This window comes from Falco rusticolus, chromosome 7 (assembly GCF_015220075.1).
Source record: "Falco rusticolus isolate bFalRus1 chromosome 7, bFalRus1.pri, whole genome shotgun sequence".
NCBI lineage: Eukaryota > Metazoa > Chordata > Aves > Falconiformes > Falconidae > Falco > Falco rusticolus.
The window spans coordinates 15,136,220-15,162,973 of record NC_051193.1 but is presented as its reverse complement, the minus strand read 5'-3'; the positions used below and the strand labels follow the sequence as shown (position 1 = coordinate 15,162,973).

Genomic DNA, 26,754 nt, shown 5'->3' with positions numbered 1-26,754 from the left:
CTGGATCATAATGACATTACAATATATTCGGAATCGTGCTATTTTCCTTAATATTGCAGCTGTCTTGGACAGAAATTACACTTCTAGACATGGTGTGTTTTCTTTTTACTTACAGGCTAATTCAGACAAAAATAATTTATGATTTAAAAAAAAAAATTAAAAAAAATTGTGTATCTATCCCAACCAGGAATTTTGGCATAAAGTATTAGAGCTGAATCACTGAGATAATATTCTGCCAAAAATGTTTCTAAGAACAGTGCTTGAAATTCCTTTAACGTATGAATAGATCATTGGGAACCCTCCCAAGGACCTTGGGAAGCATGATAAAGAACATTCTTCTTTTTTCCCCCCTTTACTAAAGGTCTGGGAGGTAGGAACACATCAATTATGTTTACAAATTTTTCTTAAAACAGTTTTTATGGGTCAGACCAGACTGCATCTACATAAAACACATAGCTAGTCACCCAGTAAGATCCCATAAAGCGTGCTGTTAAACACACAGTAAAATCAGGCAGCATGTGACTTGTGCTCCGTTTTAAAATGTACCACTCCCATCAAAGAAACTGCATTTTGTGATAGTGGTATGTGCTATTTCTCCTGCTGGACAGACATCCCGTTGAGGATTGCCAAGCCAAGGTTCCAGAGCTGGCTGCAAAAGACAGTTTACTTGCCCTCCCAGATACAGCAAAAGGTATTTAGAAATTTGATTCCTTGTTCCTTCCCTTCCCCCCCCACCAGAGGTCCTTTTCTTTTTCATTGACGTGAATAATCCCTTGCAACAGAATAACTTCAGAAAAGTCTTACCTTCGCAGTTTTTCCCATCAGCTGCCACTTGAAAGCCAGCATTACACACACAGTGAAAACTGCCATCTGTATTTATGCATCGTCCGTTATTACAGATACGACCATTCTGTAAACATTCGTCAACGTCTGAAAGCCAATCAAAAAGAAAAATAACATTTTGGGCTTTTTCTTTTTTATACTTGAGAGGAATTTTTCCCATTTCCCCTTCCCCTAGGTCTTTAACCCTACATGGAAACTATATTCACCTGAAAAATGATTTATTTTTATTTTCATAACCGAATGTTATGGGGGTGGAAAATGTTCATCAGCTTGAAATTTCAAGTTGCTGTGAAAGAATTTCAGTGAACATTACCCTGCAGCTTGGTCAAACAAGAATCATACTCTTTCAGTTGTTTTTTTGCATTTTTGTTCAGCATGAAAATATTTTTACTGACGTTTAACTTAACAATAGTAACTACTGAAGGAAAGACGGAGGCTTTGTAAGATAACAGGAAAGTTCGAGACCTTCCCACCTTGGAAGATATTTCTCCTGCTTATTTTATATTTGAAACATCAGCTCCTCATTTCCCTCTCTCTGCAGGAGGTACTTGGCAAGTGCTTTGGAGGACCTGAATAGTGATATCACACGAGGCTGGCAGCTCTCCCTCTCCTCCAAACGAGGGGAGAGGAGATGCTGAGACAGACTGTCTAGACATTTTTCAGATTGCTCAGTGTTCTCCATCAAGGCCTGGACCATCTCCCAGAGATTCCTGCACACAGGGGACTCTGCTCACAGCGATCTCAACCAGCCCATGCAGACCTATCTATTGTGCAACCAGACTGTCTCCCCAAATATCCTGGGGGTGCCCATCCCCACAGCAGTGCATTACCCTGCTTCAGGAAGATGCAGAGCACAGGGTGTTCTCCCAAATGTCCCTGCTCTCTGGACACCTATCTGAGGTGGAAGGGATGTCTCTCAAAACTGTGAACCAGTAGTTGCCTTCTCAACAGTGTGGTAGTTTTTGGAAGCTGCTAAGAAATCCCTGAATATAAGTGTTTTGCAAGCAAGCAACCAGGCCAGCAAAGGCAAGCGCCACTCAAGCGACAGCTCACCGCAGTGGTAGCTTACAGCCCCCTCGACTTCCAGTAAAAGCATACAGGCTCGATAAACCTCCCCTCAGGTGACAAACAAGCATTACTGGATCAACAATGCATAGAAGTGAGTTTTCTCTCTGCTCAGTCCCTTTTGCCCCACTTTTGTGGCAATCCATTTTACCTGAGCTTGGCTTCAGCTACTCCACCAGCTTCCTTCCTTAGGACAGGCAGAAATGCCACAGCATCTCAAGATTTTTCTGGTCTTCTAGCTTTCAAGAGTTCATCAGGATTTGTACTTTTATGTACCTCATGCCATCTAAATCATGGCAGAATCTTGTTGTTCTTTACATACACACAGCTGATCAGAGACCCACCACTAGTTTATGTTACATTTTGAATTTTCAAATTATGAAATAACATTGTGGATTATTTTCTTTTCCCGCTCAGAGAAACTTGTAAAAATCAAAGCTCCCCTCTCACTGACATACCCACAATTGTGGCCATCTTCATGTAAGGTCTGACCTCCCCCTCTCAGAAATGTCAGGTAGATTACAGTAAGCACTTAGCTGTTAAAGCTTTGACTCCCATACATTCATAGCTAATCACCATAAAATTTCAACTTCTTTTCTGCAGTCCACTTTACATCCCCTCTTCTGCAACTCAAAAGCATTTCTTGTTTTGATCACTAAACATAATGTGACAAGCTGATTCATCAATGTCTCCCATTAACATACACATTCAGCCAAACTCTTACTAGATTATAAGGGATCCTAATAACAGTTGAATCAGTAGCTTGCGATACAGTCTGCAATGTTTAATCGGTCACCTATCAGACTCATCATGCAGAAAAAAAGCATTCCTCTGGAACCTCTGAGCAAGGAATAGATAAACATCTGTTCACGATGGAGACTTCATTTTTCAAGAACAGACGTAAGGAATACATTTGCAAAAGCGTATCAGCACAGACACATATGTGTATGCAAAGAATAAAACCTCAACATACAAAGTAGTCATGCGAATTAATTTTACAACAAATGCTGATTTTGGCAGGCACCAATGCTCTATGTATGTTTTGCCAAATGCACCCCACCAGCCTTTTTCTTTTCCCTAATCTGGTCCTAAAAATTCCTTCAGAAAACAAAGATTCTGCACATCATAGCATTTTCTGAACTGCCTGTCAAGCAAGCGCAGTTCCCATAGACTGCAAAGGAACTGCTAAGTGACCACACTTTAATGCCATTAAGCTACTGGGCTTCTGACAACCATGTGTTTGTGTAATGAATCAGTCAAATTAAAAGCGTGTGACAAAAATGACTCATGAGTAAATTCATCACTGCTGAGACTCCACTTCAGCACTCCTTCACCACTAGTCAGCTGAACTATGAAGATGCTTCCACAACATGGCTGTTTGGCAGCAATTAGGTCAAATACTCCCAGCAATGTGCAGCAGCGGTGCTGGCTCTGCGTGTCCTCCTGGAGTGGAGTAAGCTTCTCTACTGCTAGTATCTTTCTGATTCACAGAGAAAAGAAAAAAACTGCACACTATACAGATAGCTCTCGCCTGGCTTTTTAGAAATTCTCTGCTTCAGAATGAGTGCATGCTCAAGGAACCCTCCTCTTAGTGCAGAAAGCAAAATATGAAGACAAGCTGAGGCTCTGAGCATTCAAACATCCTGTTTCATTTAGATGCTTCATTTCTTACAGAATATCAAAGTAGCCATTCATTCTCCTGCCAGAAGTCTCCCATTATGACTTAACTATAAAGGACTGTATCCACCTTTACGGTAAAATTCCCACCGCAGGACAGTTTGGGAGCCACAGAACCCTGACAGAGCACTGACTACTGAAGAACTATGCGTTCCCCACTCCCATAGGAAGACAGGATGAAGACCATCACGACTACTGTTGAGCCTGGTCTTCAAAACACCAATAATGTGGATTCTACAGCTTTCCCACCTAGACCTTCCCAGTGCTTCACTACTTTTTCACACCCTATTTAAGTTTTCATTGCTGTAATTTATGCTTAGTTCTTTCTCTGACAGTGGGCAGGGACAACACACAGGCATTGTACTCTTGTATTTACCCACTGGAAGACTCATCTTCCCCACCCCCTTAGCCTTTAACGGTCTTTCATAGGTAAAGAGGGAATGTTTAACTGTCCTTGAGATCCTCAAGAAGCAGAAGAAAAAAATGTCTCAATAGTTTAAAAAACAAAACCAAAAAAAAGACGTCTCTTCCACTTCATAGCCACAAATGGTGCCAAGATACTTTCAGCACAAGACAAAATGTCTTTCTTCGTAACCCAGTCTGTGAACAGCCAACTCAGGCGGATTAATCATTTTTACTGCCATATCTGATTTATTTTTTTAAAAACACCTCATATTTAACACATCTGTTAAATTTTGCTTAAAAACTATTTCCCTCACTGGTATGTATACAATAGTATAGATATGGCTGTAAAACCATAATTTACCTCGGCACTCTGTTCTTGTTGGCGTGCTCTGATATCCTATACGACACTGGCATACGTAGGATCCCTGGGTGTTCACACAGTCTCCACTGATGCATGGATTCTTTTCACATTCATCAACATCTGTGGAACACAGACAATATATTTTTATTAAGACACTGGTTGAGTTATTCAGGTCTGTAGGGGTATTTTTTGTAACTGGAGAAATAATGTGCTTCAAGCAGAAAGGAAAGGACATAACCACTGAATTCCCAGTAAAAGGATCCCATGTTCTAAGCTAAGCAGGAGCTGGGAAAAGGGAGTATTCAACAATACAGGTTACTGCATGTGCGAGAGGTAGAGGCCTTACCCCCACACCTCCACACTCCCAGGCCCAGTGAAGACACTGATTTTGACAGCAAAATCTTGCACGTAAAAGACAGCTAAACCTTGCTTCTATCATCAGGCTCTGGCTGACTTCCAAAATTAAAGAGCTCAAAAGCCCAACAAGATACTCCCGATGAGCTGAAAGAGGACTTGTACATCTTACTAAGCCCAAGATCACTACTGCTGCTTTTTTTTTTAATAATATGTCACTTGCATTCTCAGAGAGCTGGTAGCATTTTAAAGAGGTCATTTTCAGTCACTAATAAACACATTATAGCCACAGGTTAGTAAAATAAGAAATCCTTAGTTCGTGTAATTTTGTGGCAAGTTACAAGATTTGTTAAATACTGTCTTAAAGGCAAAACTGCTGTAAAAATAAATTTGCAGTTGAAAGCAATTAATTCTTGGAAGTCTATTTACTAGATTGGGTGGGGTTTTTTTTGGGGGGGGCAGGGTGTGGTATTTAAGAATTCAGAGTTATTACATTGTATGGAAAAGAATTTTTTTTCTTTAAAACAAAATTCCCCTCTGTAATTTACAGCAGAAAACCACATACCAATGCATTCCCCTCTAACATCCAGTTGGAATCCTTTGTTGCACTCGCAGCGGTAGCTCCCAGGAGTGGGAACACAGCGCCCATTAAGGCAAAGGTGTCGGAACAGTTGGCAATAGTCAGTGAAGTTCACCGGCAAGATTACTGAAATAACAAAGTTGGAAAAATATTTTAATGGTTCATCATCATAATTTTTGGTAATTGCAACTTGTGTAGCACTTTCCATTAAAAGTCAACATTTACCTTTCATGATAATGTGAATCACAGTAAAATAAGCATTGGGAGAGAAAAAATGCACGTTGACTCTTAGAGACTTGTCTGAAAACACCTAGCAGCCACTGATTTTATTCATTGTGGCAAGTCTGATCCCATTTTCCTCTTTTGCAGGACACAAGAGGACCAAGTCTGCTCATACCTAGTGGTAAAGCGGGTACACGGCACTGCAGGGACGCTACTAAAAGCCTAGAGCAGCAAAGAGCAGGCAGACTGGTTCAGTTATCTCTGTTTTCATAGGTATCAGAGTGAGAGGAGGGCAGGGATAACCCTGGAAGGTATGCCTGTGTGGTCCTTGGCTGGCACATGTGAGCTGGCTCCGTGCACCCAGCCGACCAGAAGCCGTGCAGCTACATCAGTGCGGTGTCAGCCCTGAGTTAACATACTTTGCCTCTTGGGCTAAGCTCAGCTTGCCGCTCAATGAAGGCTAAATTGTTTCAGCTGGTGTCAGTGCAAGCAGAGCCTGCTTGCCTCTGCACAGAGCATGGGAGAAATAAGCTTGTGTTTACTTGCAGGAGAGTATGTGGCTATGCCAAACAATTTCAGGTGGCACATGCCAACTGCAGACTATATGGGCATGTAGTAAATTCCCGACAGAATGAAGAATGTATCAGCATTCTGTTCTTCCTTGCTCTAGAGAAGTCTAACCTATCCATGCTTATCACAGATTCTTTCTTTGTGTTGGGTCAGCCTCAGTGTCCAGCAAACCAGTAGGTTTTTTGGTACATTTCCTACTTGGCCAAGCAAGTGATGAAAACAACCTGAAAGAAGCTGCTTTCTCCCAGCCAAGTTCTTTAATGACAGTAACTATCACAACCTAGTCAAACTGCTATTCACATTCCTCCACGTTGACATGCAGCAAAGCTCACAACAGCCTTAAAATAACAGTAATGTAACGACTACAATTCATGGGCCTCAGTACAGTGAGGATGTAATTTTTGAATCCTGTCTTAACAGAGAAAATACTACCAATGAGGTACATTTGCTGTAAGACATATAGTAACCAGGCTATGATTAGAAGGATATTTATACACAGACTAATAGTCCACATAAAGTAAACAAAAGATACCAACAGCTGAAGGGAGCACACTGCTCCTGAGAAACACATGTTTCTAAAGAAGCTAAATGTAAATGGTGCAGGGAAAGGTTATTATTTCTCTCTTACCATGAGATGGTGGAGCCCGAGATGGATAGATGGTTTCTGGTGGCTGAGGAGGGTAAACACCAGGAACGAGTGGTGGAGGGAATACATCAGGACGACCCGGAGGAAGGTCAGGTCTTGCTGGCAGCGGAACACCTATTGCGCACAGTTTGCGATACTCATCTGAAACATGAAAACATGAATGATTTTTTGGACTCTTGTAGCCTTTCCATTTAATCCAACTCTCCTCCTTTTCGGTGTTTCAGATTAGCAATAACAAACCTTCAATAACCTGGAAAATTGGAGTCTGTATGTTTTCTTCATAGTAACAAGCTTTGTTCTATGACTCAGGAATTCGTTCTATGAATCAGAATTTTTTCTATGAAACAGGAGAATATCAATACTACTTGTCAGAGGACTGCTAATAAAAAGATGACATAGCTGACATTCCAGATATGAAACTGAGCAGTGAGGCAGGGACCTGCTCTTAATCTACTTAGCCTTCTTTCAAACAGAATTTTTGGTGAACTCAGTGGGAAATTTACCTAAAGGAGGACTTTTGGACTTGATCCCAAGTTAATTGAATACAAAGCTTCCCACAGACCTCGAAAGATACTGAACAGGGGGAATTTCATTTCAACTGGATTTCTTAGAAATTAACCTCCACAAACAAAGAAATATAAATATAAGCAATGAGGCAAAACCAATTAGGACAATCCATACACTAACACTATTTCCCTGTGAAAACTAATTTTGCCAATAAAAGCAGAAACCAAATGAGGTTCAGTTTAAGGAGAGTAGACATAGAGAATTATGCTCAGATCCACACCAAGTTCATCTTTTCCCAGATGACGGGAGAATGATCTGTTCTGCTATAAGCACAGTCTATGCTGAGTGTCATGCGTTCTCCTATTGTTTATCTCTATTAGTGGCATCTGCCCTACTGCCCCACTTTTCCTGGTGCCCCCAACTCTTTTGTCTTTGGAAAGTGTGTGTTTGGAACTTGTGATCAAAAGAACGCACACAGAGTATCACAATTAAAAACGACATTTCCAGCTGACCTAATTTATGTCCACAATTCATGTGTACACAAATAACTATTTGTGCAGCCAGTATCTTTGAACTTCAAAATTTTAAAGTTTATGGCACAGCAGGGGAGAGGAATTATATAATGAAAACAAAATGCTACAGAGATGCATGAATTCCTGAAACAATATAAAAAATGAGAACTGAAAAATAAATTCAGTATTGGGAGAACTAAGCTGGATATTTCAGCCTTCAACACTTTCATCTCACTTTTATTTCCACCTGTAAAATGCATTAGAAGCTCTTGCCTAATCACAGAGGATTTGTTAAATAAACATGGTAGCCTAACGTTCTGCGTTTCCCGATTGTGATCTTTGCATTTATTTTAATGCTCTTAGGTGATCAGTTTGTTTCATGTGTCACTGCATTTCCCTCTATTGATCCTTAAGAGTGATTTTAATCTTTAAATCATTCCCAAGAAGATTTTACTGTATCAGGTATTGTACTTTGTTTATTTGTTCCATTTACTAGCTTTCTATTTTGCCTGTTCATATGTAAACTGAATCTACTCTCAATCAGTGGTCTACCTGTAATAAAACAGAGACATTCAGAATAGTGTCTGTGCATATACACACACAAATTCCAATATGCAAATGTATGCTAATGACGGTGGTTTTAATAGTCAATTCTCTAATCACACATTCTCTACAACCCACTGATCAATCTTTGTGAAAGAAACAATACTGTATTTCTTTTTTTACTCTAGATTGATCTAGATTTCACTCTAATACCCCATTATCCAAAGTCAATCCACCAGGAGCCTTGGCCCTTCCCTGCAAAGCCATGGCCTTGGGGCTGCCCATTGGTTGAATGGAATTAGCACACACAAAGGGACTGCTGAGGTGAGAACTGAACACACACACATGGCTGGATGCCTAAGATACCACTTTTAAACTATTTATAGTGTCAATGGTAAACCCTGTCATTCCACATAAACAATTATTGCCATGTTATGCAAAGAAATACAGTGCAAGCCTTTTTTATTGCAACTTTAATCTCCATGTATAATTTCCAGCAATAAACAGCCTATTTTATAGTAACATCTGGGTCTGTTGCCCACATTGAAAATGCAACCACTTGGTTACATTATGCAGCTAGTGCTTCACTTTATATTGCAGTAAATTTCCATTTCAGAGTTAGAGAGACTTTGGGCCACTGACAGCTCTAAATTCCTCATCTTGCTTTCTCAGGATACATTAAGGAATAACTGAAGCTGATTAAATAATGACAGCAATACCTTACGTAGAAGTAAGGGCTTTCAAAAAATTTCAAAGCACTTTTCAAAAGAGTAATTTATCATCTCAATTTATATCCCAAGTCGGGGGGGGGGGAGGGGAATAAAACTAAAAAAAAATGGCATGTAACCATGATCTGGAAGACTTTGCATGGATTTATGAGTCAGGAAGTCTTGGGTTCTAGCTCCTTCACCACCACGTCTCAGTCTGCAGCCTTGGCCAAATTACTTCACTTTTCCACCCAATTTATTCACCAGTTAGATATGAATAATTAGAAAGTATGTAAAGAAAGCAGACACTGTGTTAAGACTGAAAGTTTTCTCCTTGTGTTCCTATTTCATATGAGCATCAACAGATTACACTATTTTGTTAGCATTATTCTAGCCAGTCTTGGACATTTAACATGTTTAAATATTATTAATGAGACACTGACAGAACCAGGAAGAGTCTTCCAAGAGTTCTGATCATAGATCTCTGCTCCAGTATTACGCAGTTTCACTCAAAGGATTAAAAACAAGAATAATAAACACTCCCATACATGACCTCTGACAATTTCTTTGGAGTTACACTGCTGTAGTGTTATGACCCCCATTCCTCCCTAAACTCTGCACCTCCCTTGAGCTGCTCTCATCAGTCCTTAAGTTTCTTGCATTCTTCTTCTCTAAAGCATTTCATTAGGTTTCCAGTCCTAAACCATCTCCAAAACATCTTTCCTCCACTCCCTCACACTTAGTTTCACAATCTGTTCACCATCTTCTCTAAATTCAAATCTCACATTATCTGGGGATCTCAATACACAGGGAGGCGATAAAGTACAGCACATTTTGGTAGCAGACAGAAATCGTGTTCTGTGTCAAACCAGGAAATAAATGGCACCTCAGAAAGTTAGATATAAGAGGAAGGAAACCTCAATTTTCCAATGAGAATGAAAATGCAGGGAGAATAGGGATCTATTAGAAGGCTCTGGAGGCAGCAACTTAAGCTAGAAGAGGATGTTGAAAATGAAACCTGTATCAGATAAGGTTGGAATAACCAGGCTACAACACTAATTAGCAACGGATAAAACCCCTTGTTTATGTCTGCTTGTTCTAGCCTCCTGGGGGTCCTGAGCAACCTGCCATAGGAGGCTCTGCTTTGAGCAGGGGCACCGGACTAAATGATCTCCCAAGGTGTCCTCCAGCCTCAACCATCCCGTGTAGTTCTTTAATGAAAACATTACTGATAAAAGAAAATCACTGCCTAATTCAGTGTTCAACATTGCTCATAATTATGAATACAATTTGATTCATACCAGTGGATCTGATCGGGCACATTTCAGGAGCAGTGGCTGCACCAGAAGACCAGCATCGGCCGCTGTCACAGCAACACTGCATTTTGGACAAAGGCTGGGGGAGCTGATTGCCGCAGCGCCCGTTGGTCAGAGAAGAGAAGCAGTATCCAGGACGCACATCTACCAACAGAAAGAAACGGATATGTAATCATCAGTCCAGTGAGGAATGTGACTTTCACAGAAGGGAAAGCACCTTTTTCTTGGCTGATTACATTATCAATGGCATAGCACTTGCAACATTACAACAATCAGAAAACAAAAGGCAGAAAACCAGGAACATCTAGATAATATTTGGTCTGCTTTGGATTCAGGTGTAACACCTTCTGCAAGAAAGCTGAAGTGAAATACAGAACAGCAATGAATTAATGGAGGCAAAAATAGAACAGAACATGTACTCCACATATAATAAAACATGCTTCTGTGCCCCCAATGAAAAATTGCAGTGTCATCTCTATTAAAGAGAGTACCAAATCAATTCTGTTTAAGCTTTCATTTGAAAGCCACCAATGTACAGCAGTAAACTCGCAACACTGCAGCTTTCAAAGCCTTAATTTATTTTTCATCAGTCATGGCTTCCCCAGCTGAAGTATGTAGTGATCTGACAAGATATAGGCTTGCAGGCAAGAAAGAGCAACATAGCTTTAACTGGTGCCATCACATTGTTTATGGAGATGTGCTGGCTTCCTGTCTGAAAAGGGTAAGCACATGCTGTACACAGAACGCCCTGTACCCAGATTTCGTCCACTCAGCTCTAACAACACTGCACAGAGATCCCTCAGCTTAGAGAAGGGAGAGAAAATATAGATGGGAGAAAAAAAAAATAAATAAAAAACCCCACTTATGATACAATCTGAAACTCTGAGCAATTGTTTCACATGTCACATCATGTCAAATGCAATATAAGCTGTGGTGTGATTTGATGCTGTACAATGAACCAGAGTAAGTTTGTTTCTAAAATATACAACCATTTGCTGTCAAAATATAGAGGAAAAAGTTGCAGATATAACCTTACAACAGCAGACACCATTCTCTAAAGAAACAGTATCTCAGTTATCCAGGGCATGGTGGATTCATCTGTCAAGTAACGATGCTTTCCAGAGTTTACTAGCTATTCTAGTGGATATAAAAAAAAGCTTCTTATTATTTTGAGGAAATTGATATAGAGTGATAAGTTAGGAGAGTCTGTGATGGTTCTGCCTTTTAATAGCTGGAACCCTGAACATGGATATTACTGGCAGTACAGCTAAAAGAGTCAGTTGGCCTTTGCTTCCAAACTTCAGTTAGTTCACTCATATTATTATATAATGGAAATCTGAAACGGAGGGAAAAAATGTCTATTCAGTTCTATTACTGGTCCTCCATTTTCTCCTGGTACCCAACTAAACTGCCAAATACATACACTCCTTAATCTACAATTTAAAAAAAAACAAGTAAAGCTCTGATGCAAACTGTTCCCTGGAGAGGAAACTGTTCTCCAGTATCCCTGAAGAGCTACTCAGATGCTTGGTGTGGTCGTGGGGTGGATGATAAGTAAGTCAGTCAGTCCTCTAACAGACCCTGTCATCACCCTCTGTAACTAATCCTTCTCAGTTTTGGTCATTACCAAGTTTTGAAACACTTAAAAGCAGTAACGGGCAAAAGTAGAAAAAGGATCTACATAGGACCTGGCCAAGCACACAATGTGCCATAAAAAGGTAAACACACAGCAAACATCTTTGTCTACCTACAGGTGTAAGAGCTTATCCAAAAGCCACACTGCTTTCAGAAAAAGTAAGTTTGTGAGAAAAATGCTAAATCTTTCCATACTCCTAATCAAATTTGACTCTTTTTTTTGTTTTTCTCTTCCATTTTCTGTTCCAAATGGTAAAACAAACAAGTAAGACGAGAACAGCAAGAAACAACTTTTTTACTGTTCAGTTTTCAGTATTTGAGTATTTTTCACTAAAAAATATAGGATTTTGAAAAGGTAAAAAATCACCATTAAAATAATTTCCAAGAAAGATGTGCCTCTAAAAAACAGAGAGAAAAGAAAGAGAGAGGGAGGAAAAAAGGGGGGGTGGAAAAAAAAAACATTGAGAAATCACTGACCAAAGAAACTTATGCCAGCTGCAAGTATGGGCTAGTAGCTTTTTTCATAGCACTCTTCATGTACTTGAGTTGAGATGTCCTGCTCTTGTTACTGCTCTTCAGCTCTAGGAGATATCATCTTTGCTTTGTCTATTCTAATTTTTAAGGCTTGTAATAATGGAACTCCCAGTTCTTCCTTTGGATGTTTGGCTCCAGTGCTGCTCAGTTTGAGTCCCATAAGGGACACATGTCTCAGAAGCACTTCCTCATCTCTTAACAGAATAGACACGTTCAGCTAACACTTTTCACTTAAGACAGGCATGTCGTAATTAAATCAAGATTACATGTTTTGCCCAGCTCAAATACAGATTTGGGCTCTGGTCTTGTTAATATGGCAAGTATGCAGTCTGCATATTAGACATGAATCCAAAATATCTGCAGATAATTAATAGCGCTTCCCATGTAGCACGTTTTGCCTTGGACACAAAGCCAAAATTTTAATGATAGCTCATAGTCTGACATATTACTTAACACAGCTTGTCATCATTTAAATACCCATTTCTTTAGCTGAACTATTTCAGCCTACAAATACAGTGGGTAAAAAGGCTGGAAAACTGCAGGAATATAACATGGGTGTAAATGTTGGGCAGTCCTGACTAAGCAATGACTATAAAAAGTAAAAAGCAAATGGAAGTTGTGCATCTCTGGAATTTTTTTGTTACAGAAAGGTGAATCTCTTTCATAAACATTAAGTACAAGCACCAATCAATGATTTAATGATCCACAGTCATTTAGAAGCTATTAATTTGAAGCAATAAAAGCAACTTCCACTGGCATTTTAAGTGTACAGTACGGATCCAATCTACCAAAATGGAAGAAATACAGTTCATTTCTCACAACCTGCAGAAATAGTATGGCACCATTCAAAATTAAACAAAACCCAAACTACTTCCAGATCTCTTGGGAAAGTTAGTATCATTTGGTACTTCTGTCTGCGAGGTTATTTTTTTCCTATTTTTTCCCAAATGATTTTCTACCAAAGGTACTAAAAGACTGAGCGCTCTCTCGAACCACAGTGCTGGCCCTGTGTATGAGCCTTTAAAGAAGCAAGCCAAAACTGAGGAAAGAAACGTTTCATCTGATTCCCAAATGACAATAATTGCTCAAAATTCAGCACTGGCAGTGAAAAAAGAAATTACTACATCAAAAATTAGGAAAAAAAATTAATTGAATACTTGACCTGCTTCAGAGCAGGCTGTATCTAAGTGCTAACACTACTCTCTCATGGCTTTGGCACTGCAGCAGCAGCCGTTTAACTCACACAGTCCTTTGGTTCCTGGTCTGGCCTTTGGAGGACAGGTTCTGCACTGCCACAGTAAAAGCCTGAACGAACACCACTGCCAAATCATCAGCATCATGAAAGCAGATACAAATGCCCCACACCCAGCTTATCAAACCACTTCCTTTAATGAAACATATCTGCATTACAGTCATAACAGCTGGAATAAGGAAAAAAACATCTGTTTGAGGTGATTACCTTCTTTCTCAAGTATATTTGCTTTTCTAAATGCTGAATCTAACCTGGACTAAATCAAACATAAACACGAGAGCAAGATCAAGGAGATGTGTTAAACAAGTTCTGCCTATCTTTAAGGCAACAAATATGCCATAACATAAAAGGTGTAGCAAGAAAAATGAAAGGGAAGGTCACAACAAAGAGGGAAAGAGGAAACATCCTACAAATGGAAAATTTGTTTCAGCATACATATATAGACAGGCACATGATATACTTCTACATAAAAGAAGGATTTCAAGATCACAAATTGAAATATGTTTCTGGTACACTGCTACCCATTTTAGATATTCATGAATGTTCATGACACTTACTGTCTTACTTACAAGATTCTACTCACCTATGCACTTTAAGCCATCAGGAGCTGTATAAAACCCTGGAGGACACTTGCAGAAGTAACTGCTAACTGTGTTTGAACACTCTCCTCCATCACAGATTCCAGGAATGGTGCTGCATTCATCGATATCTTCAGAGTAAAAAAAAAAAAAAAAACAGAAGCAGGGGAAGGTTAGCTGAAGCAGGGGAAGGTTAGCTGTATCAGTTCTGGCACAACAACAGGTATTTTATAGTTTGTATTAATGATCAAATTCAGTGTGGTCTGAGACCCCTCCCAACCTATGTACTAGGGGCATAATCAGCAGTTTTAAACCAGGATCTTTTGTTAGTTAAACACAAGTGAAACAGAACCTAAGAAAATACTGCATCTGTAAATTGCCAGAACCCATAGTTTTACTGCTTAATAATGATGGATGAAAATCTTAAACTGCAGAGGGGATTTACTAACTGTAAGTAAACCATAACCCCTCCAGTTTGAATTCTGCACACTAAAATTAAAAAAACTGTCATGGGACCTGTAATGACCATAGTGATCAGGAGCTTAACAGTTCTATCTCACAGTATCTCCAGCAGCACAACATCCCCTGGCACCATACTGAGGCCATGGTTCAATACTGACTCAAAGGGAAGCGCACCACCTACTGAATTACCCATCCTTCTCACTGCCCTTGGGTTTCTCCTGGAAATCCCCCATACAAAAGCACTGAACAGTTAAGCACTGTTTAAATAATGCAACCTGACAGAATTATAGCTCAAAGCAGGATAACTGCAGGCAACAAAAATTACCTTTCCTGACTTTCTTTGCTAAACGAATGTTCTGAAGTTTCAACAGATTTCTGGACAATAACTGAAAGATCTACTGCAGAAGTTGGGCAATGTCAATAATTCTTCTTAGGTTTTGTCAGTGATTTAGAAGTCCATATTGTGTTTGTATACTCAATCTGTGTACTAAATCACAGAATCATAGATCCAATGCAGAAAAACTTTCAAAGACTGCAGAAAAAACACTAATTAATACCCTCCTATACCTGACCATAGCTGCATATATGAACAGAGGGAACCTGCAGGGTTTCTTCCACAGCTAGGAGTTTATGCATGTGAATAATAATTTATGCCAGCCCCAGTTGCTCCTTAATTACCATCAGTAGCCTGCCTGTGAGTGTAGTTACTTTCCCCCTGGTTTCCAGTGTCTGTCTTAACAATGCAGCTGTATCTACTTAGCACTGCTCTCATCTTCTAGGAACCTGGAGTCCAGCTGAGCTTAAAAACAGCTCGCTTTTCTCCATGGCACCTACAAGAAGAATCAGCAAAGCAGAGAAGAAAGGGAGGTTATTCTCTAGCGTGATCATTGACAGCTGCCTGTCACAGCCATCTACAATGACCCAGCTGCTCTCCCAGCAAAGAGAATCCAGCCAGAAATAATGGCATCACAGGATTCTGTCCAACCTCTCCTCCAGAGATCTACAAAGAGATAGACACATGGCTGTAATAATGATTTCACCAACCACAAAAATTTCTGAGATGAAATACTGCAACACCACCCAACAGACCAAGGCAAGGAGTGAATAATATTGTAGTCATTAAAAATGATTGGAGGAATTTAAATGTAACGCCTAAATTGGAATTTGGCCTCAACAGATGGGGGAACACCCAAAGTCCCACAGGACTGTTAATGAGTGTTTTAGCAAGTAGAGAGGATCTCTGCTCTTTTCCTGTGGAGGCGCTAATACTAAAATCCAGTAATACAAAAATTATCAATTCCTCTTCCTCTAGGTAAAGCACTGGATACTCTAATAATTTTGTGGCCCCTTGATTTTGCAGGAAAGGAGCAGGGGGAGTGGGGTGGCATACAGATAACAAGACCTTGCAGATCAACCCATCCTAAGCAGCGCAGGACCTTGGGCCCCCTATACACATATTCTTCCCCAGCATCTTGCTAGCTGTCCGTGATGTGGGTCGCATTTCTCACTTGGGTGTGTGAGAGGGGTGTGACTTTTTGTTCAGTGCTACTTCAAGGGTGTTGCCAAAGCCTCAAGTCCAAGTGCCCTGGGAGCACTGCTAAGAGACTTCTGGCTTCTGCTCCAGGATTATACTCCACAGGAGTCCCAAAAGTCTCAGTGACAAAAAATGTGGAAATTGAATTTTGGTCTGAATAAAGCCCTTAATTAACAGAGAAAAATGCAGTCGTAAATGGATCAGATTCAAGCATTTTCTGACTCACATTCACCAATGTTTATCTTAAAGTCAGTGTTGCCACTGTTTATATAGAGTCCGACCTTTTTAAAAGCAAAATCATCACTCTTTATTTTAGGGTTGAGCCTAACCCAAACAGTATTTCACTATTTATATTAGTGTTGACATTCATATAAGCAATATTGTCATTGTTAAGTATGCGAGTTTTATAAAGGTAAGTATACTTGATGTACTCACAGAAGTAAATGTCACTCCAGGAAAAATTACTCCCCCCAGTCACCACAAAAAAAGTATTTACCTCAGCATTAATGGAAAAGGAATGGTTATATGAAGCACTGAAATAATGTAACATTTAAAATACAGTTTTCCATCAGCTATGCTAACAAAGTGAACTTGGGCCAATACACCTCATTTCCCATCTTGTTGTGTTGTCTCACTGTACCTGATGATTTCTATCATGATCTTACTTCAATGGGGACCCACTACAAAACGAGTACTGGTAATTCAGCAGGTAGCTCCCAGTTCTACTAAATCAGCGACCACGGACACATTACAGCTGCCAGAAGTCCTACTTGATGGATAGGAAGTTAAACCAAGCACATGATCAGATGTGAATTATGTATTAATTACAGTTAATTACTATAATGCAAGTACCTTGTCTTACACTGGAGATTTCAACGTAAAAGGATAATTTAAAAAAGCAGAATGGATATTCTGTTCTTAGGTGACTATGCTCTTACCTGTTGAATCACTATCCTATTTCATGCCAGTTCTATACGGATGATACTTCTAATTCTTTGAATCGTATTAATACCCACACAGCTTTAACTAAAACTGCTTGGTATGTAATATGAAGATGTACTGAAAGTAAGTTTCTGTCTGCTGAGGTTCAAAAATTTACAGGTATGGAACTGAAGAAAGAAAACTTAATTCTATCTTAGCAGCCAGGTGATCACTCCAAAGGGGTTTCACAAGATGAAGCAGGAAATTTGTGGCAGGATTTGAGAATGAACCAAGCTATCCCAGGTTCTTGGGTCCAGTCCCTCAACTATTACTAAGTGCAGGCTCTGAAGGTGGTGGTTGTTTGGGATTTTTTGTTCTTTGTTTGGATTTTTTTTACATGATTCAACAATCGAAAAATACCATAGGAATGTTTATACAACGCTGCCTATGCGAGCCTACAGTCCTCTTTTTTTCACATGCTAATAGTTAACAAGGCACATGTTCAGTCTTTCCTATTCACCATGTTCGTGGTACTTCACCCCCTGAAGGAAGTACTTGCAATGTTGGTTCTACCCTAAATGTGGGTTACTTCCTGCCAAAACCATCAGCAGTCAATATGAAAACCATACTGTGTACAAACTCTCCGGAAATTGTTTTCTCTAACCTGCAATTCAATTTATAGTTTTGCTTGAAACAGGGATTTTTCTTTTCAAAAAGTCATAATACTTCCAAAATTACTAAAAAATTTTGAGTGCTTCCTTTAACGGCACCTGATGCAAGAAGGTGGTGGATGCACACCTTACTCTCACAGTTGCACACCTTTATGATTGAAAATTGGCACTCCAAAATCACTAACCACCTATGAAACTTGTCTTGCTCAATTTAATTTAGTTTTTGTCTAATGACTGAAAGGAGAATCAGTTGTAAGAGTTTAAACATTATCTGGACTTCATTGTAAAGAAGATGAATCAAAACTGTGCAACTGACACTTTTAGTACTCTGTTCCTTATGTATCCAAAATGTTTTTAAAGCAAAAGGAACGCCTATGCCTGATTATATAGAGAAAAAATACTATCCAATCACAATTAAAAATTAGCAAGATTCCATTATCATGCACAGCAAATTTCCACACTATTATCCAGCATCTGCTGCTAGATAATTTATTAATTACTAGATGCCAAAATAGGATGACCAATAAGGGCAGATAAAATGTTTGTCCTTCTTTAACACCTGCAACTGCTAGGATGAGTTTAGAGCATAGTCCTGCAGTCTTCATTCACCAGTGTCAAACTCCCATTAATGTTAAATACAGTTTACCTGAGCAGGTAGGAATGTGTTGAACCTCCCAGTCATACACACTTATTAGTTAAATGATCCACAAAGAGACATACATGTGCCTCAAGCATTTCTAAAGCAACCTCTTGGTTAAGAGGTATTTTTAGTTTTAAAGTTTAATTTGTTTCAGATGTACCTTTAAGCCTGTAAAATGTTACGTGAATAAAAGCTGGGAAAAGCTGCAGGGGCAATATTTAAGATGCTCTGGTTTAGAAGGAGAAAGGACTGTTACTCATATTTGTTGTGAAGAATGCTATTTGCATATTCAAAGGCAAAAGAGACTGGAAAGTTTGTTACAAACTTGTTGGCCCCAAACAAACAAAATTGGCCCCAAAAAGAAAACTTTCCCCCGCTTTACTTTCAGAAGAAAGTTCTAAAAGTTCTTACCATCGCATTTTTGTGTCACTTCATTAAACTTGTGTCCAGCTGGGCATTTGCACTCAAAAGATCCAACAGTATTAATGCAATTTCCCCCTTGACAGATCCCAGGGATGGCTTGGCATTCATCCACATCTATCATGTAAAAAAGGAAAAAACACCCACTTTTAATTCATTTCTCAAGAACAGCCATAATAATTTGTCTACATAGAAATTAAAGTAAATATGCCTAAATCCATTCTTCACCCATCATAATATTATGATACTTGCTTGTGAGGACAGACACTAATTTTGTAATTACTCTATGTAAAGTATGATTAAGTACAGTACTCTAAATATTTTCTGCAAGAAATCACATGGTTATTATTGTTACAGACATTAAACATCTAACTGCTATTGCTTTGTTTTTCCAAAACATCTGGGGAATGGTGTGCAGAGAACACACACTGCCAAAAGTCAGGTCCCTTTAAAGTATCTGAAGCTGAGCACCCAAAATCACTTGCCCCTTTGAAAATCTTGGCAACTCCTTACAGCATGTAGCCCACCAGCACAGAGATGCAGGAGCCATGGAGGAGCAGCGTGCAATGTGCATGGAGGGGGCCTCACAGAGCGGCATGGGGAACCGCATAGTCATTATTGATGGAAATCATTAACTCGTCACTCCAGTAAGATCAGCACCCATGACCTTAGGCTGCGGTTAGGATTTGATTCAAGAACTTTCATAGCCATAATTAACGTCTCCAGAGGAATTATTAATGATCTGCTTAGACATTCATAAATTTGGAAGGTTTTTTTCTCTTTTATTTCTCTCTCTTTGCTTTTAATTTTTTCACACAAGAAAATGAAACAACAAAGATGATATCACAGGCTAGGTGGGAAGCTCAAGACGTTTTCAAGAGGCCCCAGTTTTTGGCCTCACAGCTATTTTAGCACAACATGTGTGTTGTCACTTAGCTGCAAAAGTGTTGCTATGGCTTAGTAACAGCTAGAGAAAAGAGACTGAAGGAGGAGGAGTGCCATTGCAACAGGAGACAGTGGAGGTCTGGAACACAGTCCCCAGGGGCTGCCCTGTGTCTGCTGCTCCCTGTCCTTCGGGACCAAACAGAGCACTGCTCCTCTCCAACCCAAATGCCTGCACTTCCCCCATCTCCCCAAGGACTACCAGCTGCTGCTGGTAAAACCCAGTTTCTTGAATTCTTGGGCTTCACGCTAGGATCAGTTTCAATGCAGGGACACAAGCTGAAGGAGATGATGCCTTCAAATCTGCCTTTATAAATCCCAGAGAGCCAGCTGTAATGTGTCTTGTAGTCTGAAAAGCAAAGTATTATGTCTGTACAAAAGGCCAAGAGGCAATTTCCCTGGGAGCCACGAGTAGGAAGTTTCAGGAACGCCAAGGGGCATATCTGTACCACATCGCAGAGCATTATGTAAAGGTCCCCTGGCTGGCTGAACTGGGTCGGGGGGCACAGCAGCAGAGGCAGAGCAGTGCTGTGCCTGAGCTAACCACCGTGCTGGGAGGCACAGAGAACTAGCACAGCCTCAGCACCCTCCTCACAACCCCAGTGCTGCTGGGACCCTAGCTGCAGCAACACGCTGTGCTTTAGTAACAGTGATCAGCCAGACTTCATGGCACTGCACTGACTTTAAAAAAATTCTGTTTAAAAAATAGAAGTCATGCTCCTGAGTCACAATGTCTGTTTCAAAATCCCACCTTTTGGCTTTCATTTTCCCCTTTCGTCTCTTTAAAAATCTCAGCTGTGATATTAATTTTAACTTTCCGCCAGACAGACGAAGTCAAAGTGTGGGCAGTGATATTCTATTTACTTTTTAAAATAAACATGCCCTTCCCTCCGTTTTACTTTTTCTAACTTCTCCATGCAATAACAATGGTTCCTTTTTTTCTTCAGAGAACCTGGATTTTATTTAACCTGCTTTCCTTTATTTAGATTGAATATGGATGTGAAATCCCTGAAATGTCTTCAGTCTGAATGGATGTTATCTGATTTCAAAAGGACTGGATTTAGTACAATTGCATGAAAAATAAAGCTAATATGTGGTTCCATAGAAGATCTGTTAAAATTATGAACACATTACAAGAGAAGGGAAAACTGGAAAGTACAAGTCAAACATACAGCGCCAAAACTGTGTTGGCACTGCATACAGATTAGCATAATTGTAGCTGCATGCTAAGAAATGTGCAGCAAGCAGAAGTAGCCTTATTCCGAACTGCACAAACCCATTGGAGAGGTCACTGCAGCTTTTCCGTGACACAAACAAGAGGAATATAACTAGGTGTGGCATGAGTTCAGGGGTGTGGGCCACATATTTATGCACATAAGATTTCAGGAGTGTCCAGAACCTCAATTCACAGATTTCTGCACAATTTAGTTCTGACCTTTACAGCAAGAAGGGGAACAGAATGGCTGAGGTCAAAACCCATGCACATTATGTGGCATACACAAATGCGTCCATCTCAAAGTTCATCCTGCCTGTCTGCAGGCACCAACCAGGACTTGGCCTGTTACAGAGGGTATCTACATTTTCAATGCAATGGAATGCCTTTCAGTCCTTCATAGGAATTTCATGATTAAATAAAATTACTTATAGATTTATAATCTTTATCTCCCCTATTTTCAAAAATATTGTAACTCATTAGAAAATGTTAGACACATTGAAATAAACTAGCCCCAAAGATATGGTCCTGGGAATGTATAATCCACATTAGTTTAATACATAGCTGCCCCTGTTAACTTTCTCCTGTTTCCTGCCAGACATCCAGACAATAAAAGAATTTATACAGCTGGAAGTATTAGAATAAAAGCCAAAAGCAGTGTAAGGACTTTCTACGGTAAGGCATGCTCTGAAAGAAGTAAGCAACATCTGGGTGGATTTTACAATTTGAAACAAATGCAAATGCATTTCCAAAATTGTATAAAATATATAATAGGGCATTTCAAATGGCATGACAGGCACTTTTCTCCGGGTCGAAGCAGTGTAGCTCAAGAGGTAAGACACACAAGATGAATCCAAAATCAACAAATTTTAGCTAAAATATCCCACACCGAGTAAATGGAACAGTATTGCCACAGATTGATTTTTGCATGTTTTGAGTGCTTTCTGAAACAGAATAAATTCTTCCACGGAATGATCGAATGGTACACTCAGAAAAACACCATTACAGAACCAAGGGAAAGGGCTGCTGGCAGTGAGAAATTCATTAAGATGCTGGCTGCTCTCACATGACCTAAGTTACTAATGTACTCACTTGAACACCAGGCACTCACTGAATCATGAAGTAATGCATCTGACAATTTTTTTCCATTCTTCACACATATAGCTGAGAATGGCTTAGGACAGGTTATTCACAGCAGTGTAACTCAATTAAGCTTAATCCAGTAACAATTTCAGCAGCTTTTGGGGAAGCTTTGCTGCTAACTTACCTTGACAGGCACCAGTTCGAATGTTTGGAATGAAGCCTCGGCGGCAGGGATGGGGCTGGGCAGGACACATTTCACAGGGGTGGCCCCATGCTCTCCCAACTGTTGCACAGCAAAGGGTTTTGGTGCACACTATTCCACTGAGCTGTCCCTGGCACATCTGGTTGGTTACCAAAGTGAAGCAAGGGCCAGTCCTGTAATCTGCGCCAAAGACAGGAAACCTAATCAGCATCACAACAGAATTACACAACAAAACTCATAATAAAGCAAAACAGCAGCACATTTAGGCAAGTCTTCCACACACAAATTGCCCACCAGCTCAACAGTTTTATTTAGCAGTGTTCTGCACAGGCTTTTTCTCAAGTTTTCTTTCCATTCAAATCCACTGAAAATAAGCAGGTCTAGAAATACGTGGTGACTATTTTACTGTAAGTATTATATACTTAAGATGATAGAATTGTAGAATAGAATCTATGATTCTAAATACATTTTGACTATTTTACCAGGAGTATGATAAACTTCAGATTCTGCAGGCCCCCTTTGCTGCCTGGTTAAACCTCCAGCAATATCCTTTAGGGGGTCTTTTCATCAGTTTGTTTTAAATACTCAGCGCATTAATTAAAATAATAGTGATAAAAATGTTAGGATATGTTTATTTCCACAAGTGTTCTCAAATGAGTCTCAAGGGAAGAGAATACAGACTGCAGGAAGTTTTCTGAGGACAGATTTCACTGTTATTCAGGCATACGCTGTACCAGATACGTGGGTAAGCTTTGCCTACAGCTGAATGGAGGGCATGTGGAACACATCTGCTTTGATTTGTTTATGGTAGGACAGGCCATTTAGCCAACAGACAGAACTGAACTAAGATGTTACTAAAATACTAGTAGGCTTTATTTTGTTCCATTCTGCAAGGGCAAAAACCAAACAGTGGTACTGCCAGCTCCTGCTGTCTCCTGTATATCCGGGGTGCGCGCTCCAGTTCAATCTTCACAGGCAACCCTAAAATGTTTTATCTGCTACGGTGCACTAGGACAGAGTCCAGCATCCTGTAAGCACAGCCAGCAACTTACAAACCTGATGTTTGTCTGTACTGAAAGTTACCAGGTGCCTCAGCCAAGGTCACTATGTAATCCACACTGCCTTATAGTCATGACATTATAAATTCCTCCAATTTTTGTGCCACTTCCAAACTTTGTTAACTATAATACATTTCCACTAAACCATTAGTAAAAAGTATTAAACAGGGCAGAACTAAGAATGAATGACTTTCCCATCTGCCCCATCTCCCCACACCAGGTGCACCTTGAAACCTATCATTTAACTTATTTTCATTCCAATCCAGGGATGCTGTGTCCATATGCTGTAATTCTGCTGATTAATCACGCCACTCTTTGATATAATAAATAAAATGGCTAGAGGAGTCCTGTAAGCTATACAGTAGTGCTATATTGGTACTATTATCTTCATCAATTAAGCATGATCTTCTCAGAAAGGATATCAAGCTAGTTTGAAAAACTTATTTCTGATAAACTTGCACTAAATGGCACTAAATACCATTTACTCTTCACGAACTATGTATTAGTTCCTATAATTGCTACTCTATCTTTTGCCTATTAAACATACCTGTAATCACCCAGAAAATCTCTTTTCCTTTTAAAATACTGGAACAAAAATAATTTTCTTACAGCCTCTGGAAATTTGTCCTGTATTTCCAGATTTATGAGGAATTAACCTTCATGATATGAGAACCTTTCAGCTAGCTCTTTTCAGTCTCCCTGGTGCTGGTGAGCTGGACTAGCTGTATAAAAATATGTAAATGCGATTACTGCTATTTAATGTCATCCTTAAATGGTATCAGATTGCATATACGAAATTTCTGTCTTGTCCCCTCTGGACAGTACAGCTACTTTTACTGAACACTTCTCCCTCCTCTTCCCTAACAATTCTGTCAGCCTCATCATGAAATGGGTCAGAATCTCTCATAACATCTCCCTTACCCTTGGTTCTTAATTCCTTTTCATTGCCTTAACTTTTTTTGGCTTGGTATTTCTCATTGTGTCCGTCCCTTCACTTCCCCTATTAACTTTCTACACTACAGCTTCTATCAAGTTCTTTTCCCATTTTGAGTATTTTTGTAACTGCTCTCATTTTCCTAGTAAGACAGGCTTGTTTTGCTTTTGTTAAAACTTACATTGCTTTCTTTCTTATTGTAGACATACAGCTTTGGAAGCATGTAGCTCAAAACCAAGTATTGCCAGCTTTATCGCATTCGTTCAACATACAACTGAATACAAATAAGTCATGACCAATTATACCTATCAATTAAAAGACGTTAGTTTCAAGATCAATTCTTCATCCTTGAACAAAATGAGAATGCATGCTTTACTGGATGCAAAACTCCCAGGATTAAAACTCATAATATTAAAACAATAGGTGACAATTTCTTTAGAAACACCACAGTTTTGTGTCAGCAACAAGAAATCTCCAGTGTACCTCCTCAGAATGAAATCCGTCATTGTAGATTGTCCCTATGCCGTTTATATATAGACAGTTTAAAAAAGAGTCATTTTGTTCTCAGTTGCAGTGGGAAGCACGCATCAGACAGTAGTGAATAACCCATCTTGTATTTTATGGGAGAAAATGAATGGATCAGCATTTACGATTGTTTGCTTTCAAGCTATAAATGACTTAACAGTAGCTAATATGACTTAGAAATGTGGTGAACCCAATGAAGTTAACTTTATAATCATGCAAATCTTTCCACGAGGTTTCAGTAACATGAAGTAGGTCAAATATGCACTCAAACCCAAGCAAATCCAGCTCCTCTTTATTATTATCCAAGTTCATAGCACTTCAGTATGGAGAATTATAGAATATATTTTCACCTAATCTTTTGCCTCGATAAATTTTACTCTTAATGCTCAGTTTTCTGCTGAGTACTGCTTTCCTTCTATTTTCTCAATCTTTCACCTTTTCACAAGTATGATTTTCTTTTGTGTTCTTAATGGAAAATTCTAAAGGTCAGAAAATGCATAAGAAAAAGATACTTTGGATGTACACACCAACCTATGGCCACAGAGAAATCCACATCAAGACTCCTCCATACAGAGGCTTGAATAAAAACAGCCCTAAACTTAAACCATTCTTAATAGCAAGTTTAAGATTTTTTGACACATTACAAGATGAAGGCCTATGAGAAGGAAATGGGATTCCACGAACACAACAGCAAAATGAAAAGGGAATGGTATCACATGTAAAGAGATTTCCTTGAAAGTGTTTGGTTTCATGAATTCTGCTCATTTCAGAATATGCAGTAAACCCTAGGGTCTATGCTACAAGCCATTGCCTTGGGATATGAGCTGAAAAAAACAATATTTTGTAACAACAAAGTTTCCTTACACATTCATGTCATTTGCGATTATTCAAACTACTTCAATGAGTAAAATGCAAATACAAGGTACCAAGTGATCCATCAGGAGTTGGAAAGAGAGAAACAGGAAAAAATATAGCCAAAAACCCTACTACACATTTTGCTTGGTTTGATGGTTGTTCTTTTTTTTTCAGAGGTAATTTCATTTTAACTGAAGAACGTTGAGACTTGAAATTATTTTAGTAAAATGATCTTTTAAAGATGCGCAACTAGTAATTCAGATGTTTTATGTTACTTCTAATGCAAACTGCAGCACATGCAAGCAGCCTTCAGCAAGGCATTAGTCACAGTTATCTAACAACTTTATATGTTTCATCACATACTTCTTAGGTATTTTGATAGGAAATAATTCCACAGGGAGCCTCAGACAACTGAGAAGATGGCAGAAACTGTAAAACCACATTAAGTTCATATTCTGTCAAAAAGAGCAAGGGGGCAATAGAATGAGGCTGGTTTATACCATGCAAGAATCCAGCCTATTAAGTCTGCAGGAATGAATCAAGCTGCATTTTGATCTAAAGCTTGTTCCTGTTTCAGCCACAATCATCAAATAATTCTAGTTATCTTCTCAAAAGATCCTTTATGCTCCTAAAAGCATCAGAGAGGCTGCTGAAATATGTAGTACTGGCAGCCTTTGATCAAAACCAAGCACAGCAATAAATAATGATAATTGTTCCAAGTAATGCTGGACAGCACCAAAGAGACTCCAAGTACCACGATAACGCAAGACTTTTGAGACCAGATACAGATCTTAAGCCCTCAGTTCACGTTACCTTCTGTTTGCAAGCACAATATAATTTTTAATGTAAAAATACAGGTTGTTGGTTTTGGTTTGGTTTTTTTAACTAATGGAGCCCGGATTAAACTAAATTTTTAACTAAACGGAGCTAGAGCAAGGATGCTGGATGAAATTCTGGCCACTCTTTCCTCCAAGATTCATTCCCTAT

At 39.4% G+C, this 26,754-nt stretch overlaps 1 protein-coding gene across 4 annotated transcripts in view; it reads right to left on the bottom strand.

The window, feature by feature from the left end:
* FBN1 (fibrillin 1) overlaps positions 1–26,754 on the bottom strand; it is a 157,632-nt gene that overhangs the window by 79,332 nt on the left and 51,546 nt on the right. For all 4 annotated transcript variants that reach the window (XR_005105389.1, XM_037395159.1, XM_037395161.1 and 1 more), the window contains exons 7-14: positions 22,378–22,575; positions 18,947–19,072; positions 14,313–14,438; positions 10,294–10,452; positions 6,706–6,864; positions 5,271–5,411; positions 4,352–4,471; positions 805–930 (exon numbers count right to left, since the gene is read on the bottom strand). Coding sequence is in view for 3 of the 4 variants with exons in the window: in XM_037395159.1 (XP_037251056.1) it covers positions 805–930; positions 4,352–4,471; positions 5,271–5,411; positions 6,706–6,864; positions 10,294–10,452; positions 14,313–14,438; positions 18,947–19,072; positions 22,378–22,575 (1,155 nt within the window). In the remaining variant the exon portion in view is untranslated. The remainder of the gene's footprint in view (positions 1–804; positions 931–4,351; positions 4,472–5,270; positions 5,412–6,705; positions 6,865–10,293; positions 10,453–14,312; positions 14,439–18,946; positions 19,073–22,377; positions 22,576–26,754) is intronic.